This window comes from Stegastes partitus, unplaced genomic scaffold (assembly GCF_000690725.1).
Source record: "Stegastes partitus isolate 25-593 unplaced genomic scaffold, Stegastes_partitus-1.0.2 Scaffold13, whole genome shotgun sequence".
Lineage (NCBI taxonomy): Eukaryota > Metazoa > Chordata > Actinopteri > Pomacentridae > Stegastes > Stegastes partitus.
In genome coordinates, this window is record NW_007577744.1 from 540,436 (window position 1) to 546,447 (window position 6,012).

At 40.0% G+C, this 6,012-nt stretch overlaps 1 protein-coding gene across 2 annotated transcripts; it reads left to right on the forward strand.

The window, feature by feature from the left end:
• Nucleotides 1–894: 894 nt before the first annotated feature.
• arsk (arylsulfatase family, member K) lies at nt 895–5,922 on the forward strand. Of its 2 annotated transcripts, XR_520454.1 has the most exons (9): nt 895–1,119; nt 1,298–1,427; nt 1,527–1,686; nt 1,942–2,224; nt 2,320–2,491; nt 3,233–3,457; nt 4,018–4,233; nt 4,322–4,815; nt 4,905–5,922. XR_520454.1 is itself a non-coding variant. In XM_008288578.1 (8 exons), the coding sequence occupies exons 1-8, from the start codon at nt 1,012–1,014 to the stop codon at nt 4,597–4,599; spliced, it is 1,572 nt and encodes a 523-aa protein (XP_008286800.1). In that variant the 5' UTR covers nt 895–1,011; the 3' UTR covers nt 4,600–5,921. The 2 variants fall into 2 exon arrangements, 1 of the variants encoding a protein (XP_008286800.1); XM_008288578.1 differs by having other exon boundaries at nt 4,322–5,921.
• Nucleotides 5,923–6,012: the final 90 nt, after the last annotated feature.

Here is a 6,012-nt window from a genome sequence, read left to right on the forward strand (position 1 = left end):
TTTACTACTATAGATCTAAACTACTAGAGGATTTCTCATGATGCACTAAGAATCTTTCCTCCCTTTCTTTCCTTTATATGGCAACACTGCATGTCATTAACTTTGTGCCTTCTCTCTTCCATAGTGCATATCTCTGACTGTGGAGCTACATGTTTCTGAACTGCCCTCACCAACCATCCCAGTGTTTCTCTGATGTGTTGTTTACCAGTTTTCTATTTGCTGTCAGGTTTTTATTCTCTTCCCTGTGCACTCACCCCAACTGGTGGAGGCAGATGGCCGCCCTCCCTGAGCCTGGCTCTGCTTGACGTTTCTTCCTGGTGTAAGGGAGTTTTCCTTCCCGCTGTGCCAAGTGTTTGCTAACAAGAAATCCAAGGAAATTTGTTCGGTTTCTGGCAATAATTATAAAAGGCATTTATCTTACTTTGTGAAGTACATCGAGATGACAAATGTTATGAATGCCATACAGATAAAACTGAATTGAGCTGAATTAGCCCAAGTAAATATTAAGTTGCCCACAAACATAGAGGCATACATATTTGTGATCATTAGATAATTCATGACAGTAATAGTATACAGTGGATATCATTGCAATGATGCTACTTCAATAACATGCATCTTTTTGGTATCTGGATAAATGCCTCCCTCTAGAGTCTTCTGTTTGTCATTACAAGTTGAAAATGAGGATTGATTTAAATATCACCTGATCGAGTTTTCTTTTCTTGCCTTGATTATTTTCGAAATGTTTGGGTGGAGGATAATTAAACATTTGTGTTCATAAATGAGGATTTATCTTCAGTGATGTTATGTTCTTTAAAATCTGAACAGGTTCATTTCAAGCGTAATGAAAACACTCTTATTTTGAAATTTTGACCAGGATCGAAATGGACCAGCGTTTGTTGTTAAAGAGAGGCAGAGCGACGCGTCTGCTCTCATGACTCTCATCTATTCTCGGTGAATCTTCGAGTTTTACCTCAGCAGATCACCTAACTTTATGAGAGGTGAAGAGTTGTCATGAATACATCAGTGTTTGCTTTAGCTTTCCTTCTGCAGATTTACTGTCAATGTAATTGCCAAAATGTGACAAGACCCAACATTGTGATGGTGATGAGTGATGCATTTGTAAGTATGAATTAAGTTTCTGTACTTTAATACTGGATGGGAACTGCTTCGATAGCACTGATTTTTGTTTTCAAGTCAACATCAGACACATGCAGAATGCTTCATATTGTGTTTAAATCCTTTCTTGACTGTAAATGTTAATCTCTTTAAGTTCACCTCATCTTTCATGTTTCCTAAGGATGGTCGACTATCCTTTGATCCTGGCAGCAAAGTTGTTCAACTGCCTTACATAAACTATCTCAGGCAGCTCGGTTCCACTTTTCTGAATGCCTACACCAACTCTCCAATCTGCTGCCCTTCAAGAGCAGGTACACGGCAGAGTTGTCCACTAAATGTGTTTGAAATTTCCCTTCATATTGCAACTTGTGTTTTATACTGTATTTCAAGTGTCTAATCTCTGCTCTCAGCCATGTGGAGTGGCCAGTTTGTTCATCTCACTCAATCGTGGAACAACTTCAAGGGTTTAGACGCAAATGCGACCACGTGGATGGATTTGCTGGAGAAGAATGGATATCTTACCAAGATGATTGGCAAGCTGGATTATATCTCAGGGAGTCACACCGTCAGGTAGGCAAACACTGTTGGAGATCTGTCTGAGCATGTCTGTGAAGTTGTATGTTCTCAGGTAAGAAAACCTTGATTATTGTTCACCAACCTAAGATCAGTATTACATAATGGTGTGGGACTTATTTTCTGAGTAATAAGCAATAACAGACTGTCTATGAGTACAGCTTTTTTTCCCCGAGAACAGCGTGATTCATCTTTCTGGATCCTCGTCTATCATGTTTTTTTCCACTCCCTATTTTTATGTATCTATTAAAGCAACCGTGTTGAGGCGTGGACACGAGATGTTCAGTTCCTCCTGCGCCAAGAGGGCCGGCCGGTTTCTGAACTTGTTGGGAACAAGTCGACTGTAAGAATCATGAAAAAAGACTGGCAAAACACAGATAAGGCTACACAGTGGATCCATGAGACAGCTGCATCCTCACACTTGCCCTTCGCTCTTTATCTCGGCCTCAATTTACCTCACCCCTATCAAACTGAATCTCTTGGGCCCACTGCGGGAGGATCCACCTTCCGTACCTCACCATACTGGCTTACAAAGGCATGCTTTCCTTCCCTCAACTGTTGCAAATTATACAGTGTATTTTTTTTTGCATGAAATCCTAATTCCTGCTTCTTTTTTTTTTACACACAAAGGTGTCCTCTGAGCTAATCTCTATTCCCAAGTGGTTGCCTATGGCTGCCATGCACCCTGTTGACTACTATTCCACCGTCACCAAAAACTGCAGCGGCGTTTTCACTGAGGAGGAAGTCAAAAGCATTCGTGCTTTCTATTATGCCATGTGTGCTGAAGCAGACGCCATGCTGGGTGAGCTGACTGCAGTAATTCACCAGAGACTGATCTCACCTTGAAGGCTTTGACTCTGAATTTAATTTATAGCTTAATTTTGTACTCACAAAGATGGCACGAGGTAACACCAACTGTCTTGGTATGATAGTTAATGAAGCAGAGCAAACATGCAAGGAGCTGTCTTTTGCTGTGTTTCTCAAATGTACTGTAGGAAAGGAAAAAAACAATCTGCTGTTTTTATGGGTTCCACTTGGGAGAAAAAAAGCCGAGTAAAGTAGTCTGAGAAAGAGACTTTCTGTGGCAGTGTTTGGTGCACAATATCGTAGTCTAATAGTGTAATATAGTAGCAGGAAGGAACTATTTTAGGTTTATCAGCAATAGTTACATATCAAATTATCAGTACAAATAACATTAAATTAGCAGTTGCTTATGCAGGGCAGCCTGTTGGAACATGTAGTGTTGAACAAACAAAGATAAAAAAGAAAAAGAAGTAAATGTTCAGGCACAATAATGTAAACGTGGCATATGAGTGAGAAGGATTTACTGCAGGTCCTACAGCAGTGTACTCTGCATCAGGAAGAAAAAAAGTATACAGTTTATATCATTTTCGCGTTTAAAGTCACACTAACTCATGCTCAACAATATTTTATCTGTGTAACTATCAGAAATGAGATCCTTCCTGTTTATCACCACTCTACCCTTTCACTGCTACTGAAGTTTAGCAGCATCCTGTTGCTTACTCACGCTCTGTCCCACCAGGTCGTGTGATTTCAGCTCTGAGAGACACTGGCCTGCTCAGCAACACAGTCATCATGTTTACAGCTGACCATGGAGAGCTGGCCATGGAGCACCGGCAGTTCTACAAAATGTCGATGTTTGAAGGCAGTTCCCATGTTCCCCTGCTCATCATGGGGCCCGGGCTGATGTCTGGTCTGCAGGTCAAGCAGCCTGTGTCTTTAGTTGATGTCTATCCCACTGTGCTGGGTAAGGAGGTCGACAGAAAACATGGTTCTAAAAATACTATTAAGGGTTACAATTTCTGTTTAAACACAGCATAAAAGTGTCATAGTTGTTAAGATGTGGAGACATACTGTCTGCAAAGCAACTAAATTAAAGCATTAGTAGATACTGATTTAGGGCTGCAAGGTGGCTCGGTGGTTAGCACCGTTGCCTCGCAGCAAGAAGGTCTCCGGTTCGCGTCCCGGTGAGGACACCCGGGATCTTTCTGTGTGGAGTTTGCATGTTCTCCCTGTGCAGCGCAGGTTCTCCGACTTCCTCACACAAGGTCCAAAAACATGTTGAGGTTAATTGGTGATTCTAAATTGTCCGTAGGTGTGAATGTGAGTGTGCTTGGTTGTCTGTTTCTAAGTGTAGCCCTGTGATAGACTGGTGACCTGTCCAGGGTGTCCCCTGCCTTCGCCCTAAGACACCTGGGATAGGCTCCAGCCCCCCCACGACCCTAATGAGGATTAAGTGGTGTATAGATAATGGATGGATATTGATCTATTATTTTAACTTGATATAACAATGTTTGTGTTTTACAGACCTTGCTGGTATATCAGCAGTAGGTAATCTAAGTGGCCACTCCCTCCTTCCTCTACTATCGAAGTCCAGTACTTTTTCCAAGAATCAGCATCCACACTGGGTACTGAGTGAATATCATGGCTGTAATGTCAATGCCTCTACATACATGCTGAGAAGGGGTCGGTGGAAATACATCACCTATGCAGATGGCACGAGTGTCCCCCCACAGCTTTTTGGTAAATTCTAAGCTACAGATACTTGATATCATTTCATTAAAAAAACACCCTTATAATGCCATTTTATATTTCTTTTCCTGTTTTGCAGACCTTACACTAGACAAGGAGGAACTTCATAATGTGGTTCTCAAATTCCCAGATGTGCAGGCACAGCTGGAGAAGCTATTGCGTAACATTGTGGACTATCCAAAAGTCTCCACTGCTGTCCATGTCTACAATAAAAAAGCGTTTGGTGCGTGGCGCAGTAGTTTGGGGACAAACTACAGCCAGGTCATCGCTAACCTTAGGTGGCATGTGGATTGGCAAAAGGATGTGTTAGCCAATGAGGGAGCTATAGACAATTGGCTCAATGGCACTTTGGCATAATTTTAGTTTACTGAGGGTCAAACTGCTGAGATTGGTGTATTTTTAGCGAGCTGGAATCGTACTTTGATTAAACTTGAACTTTTAGTCACACATCTTCGACAATGGAAGAGTCATTGATGGGCTCGCTGGCTTTTTATCATATTTGCTGTATGAGTTTGGGTGAATATTGTTTAAAAGGTATACCTGGCAAAGTAGGTAAGTTCAACTTTTCATTGAGTGTCTTTTTAAGGAATAAATAAAATACCCTCAAAACAGTGCCTACGCATTGCTTGAAAGGCATTTGATTTTTAAAAAAAAAAAAAAAAAACCAAATGATAATACAGGCATGCTCATGAAAGTGGGCATGTCATTGCTACAAGTGACATTGAATTCCAGAATCACAGTGGTAAGTGAAATGACAGCACTCTGACACTGAAACTGTTAACCTAAGACAAATCTGAAAACAAATAGTCACAGTTTAATTCCAGTTTGTTTTGTAATGGGATTTAGTTATGGATCACTATTACTTAGAATCACTTTTATGCTTCTTTTGCCCTTTTAAAAATATTCATTTTGTTAGTGTCTCATTTTGCCAGTTGCTTGTTGCTCTGTGTCACTGTTGAATGAGAAAATCTTTTTGAGGATGACAAAATACATGTCATCTTAAAGGAAATTTAATTTGTGAAATGGATCAAATGTAATTTATCTTAAAACTGTTACCACATAAAATTAAGCCAAGACAAGTCAGTATAACCATGTTACTGCTTGCACGCCATCAAAAGCGCTAGTTTGCTGTTTGTAGCTGTTTTACTTATTTTCCATAAAGCCCTGGTTGAATGTTTAACTTTTTTTTTCTTATACCAGGGGCAAAGAAATGCTACATGCTTTTTAGTGGTGCACATTGGTATTTCAGTTGTGTTGCTGTACTTTCATAGTGTGGTTATTTAGGAAACAAAATGTTAACACTACATATATTTCTTGAGAAAAACATTCGGTGCTCCAGTTTTGCCTGCAGCCCTTCTAAAATGATCTCAGGACATCTTGTGTTTAAGACTGAGTCGACCGTTTTGTGTTTGATTCCTATTTATATTTTAGTTTTGTATAGTGTAGTAGTAAGGGGTTTAATATTTGTGTAATAGCATCAGGTTGGTAGCTGAGGCATGATTTATTAAATCCTTTCAGAGTACAAATTATCAGAAAGTGTAATAGTTTAGCAATAGTCAGCCTATAATGATGGATTACATCAAAGTGTCCTTTTAATGTCTCCACCTCAACACAAACTTGCGGCACTTTGTCAGTGGGACTTTATTTGTAAAGATAAAATAAATATATTGTTCACGATTGTGCTTTTTTGCTTTGCTTGTCTGCGATTTAAATTTTTATTTTTGTCTGATATTATCTGCTCTCTTTTGAGCTGTACGTAGTTTTATTTTG

What these genes read in the sequence shown, in the direction of transcription:
- arsk (XM_008288578.1), top strand. Translation starts at nt 1,012, where the DNA reads ATGAATACATCAGTGTTTGCTTTAGCTTTCCTTCTGCAGATTTACTGT. An exon ending in TCAGGGAGTCACACCGTCAG is followed by an intron (nt 1,687 to 1,941) that starts GTAGGCAAACAC and finishes TATCTATTAAAG; the next exon opens with CAACCGTGTTGAGGCGTGGA. An exon ending in TGAAGCAGACGCCATGCTGG is followed by an intron (nt 2,492 to 3,232) that starts GTGAGCTGACTG and finishes CTGTCCCACCAG; the next exon opens with GTCGTGTGATTTCAGCTCTG.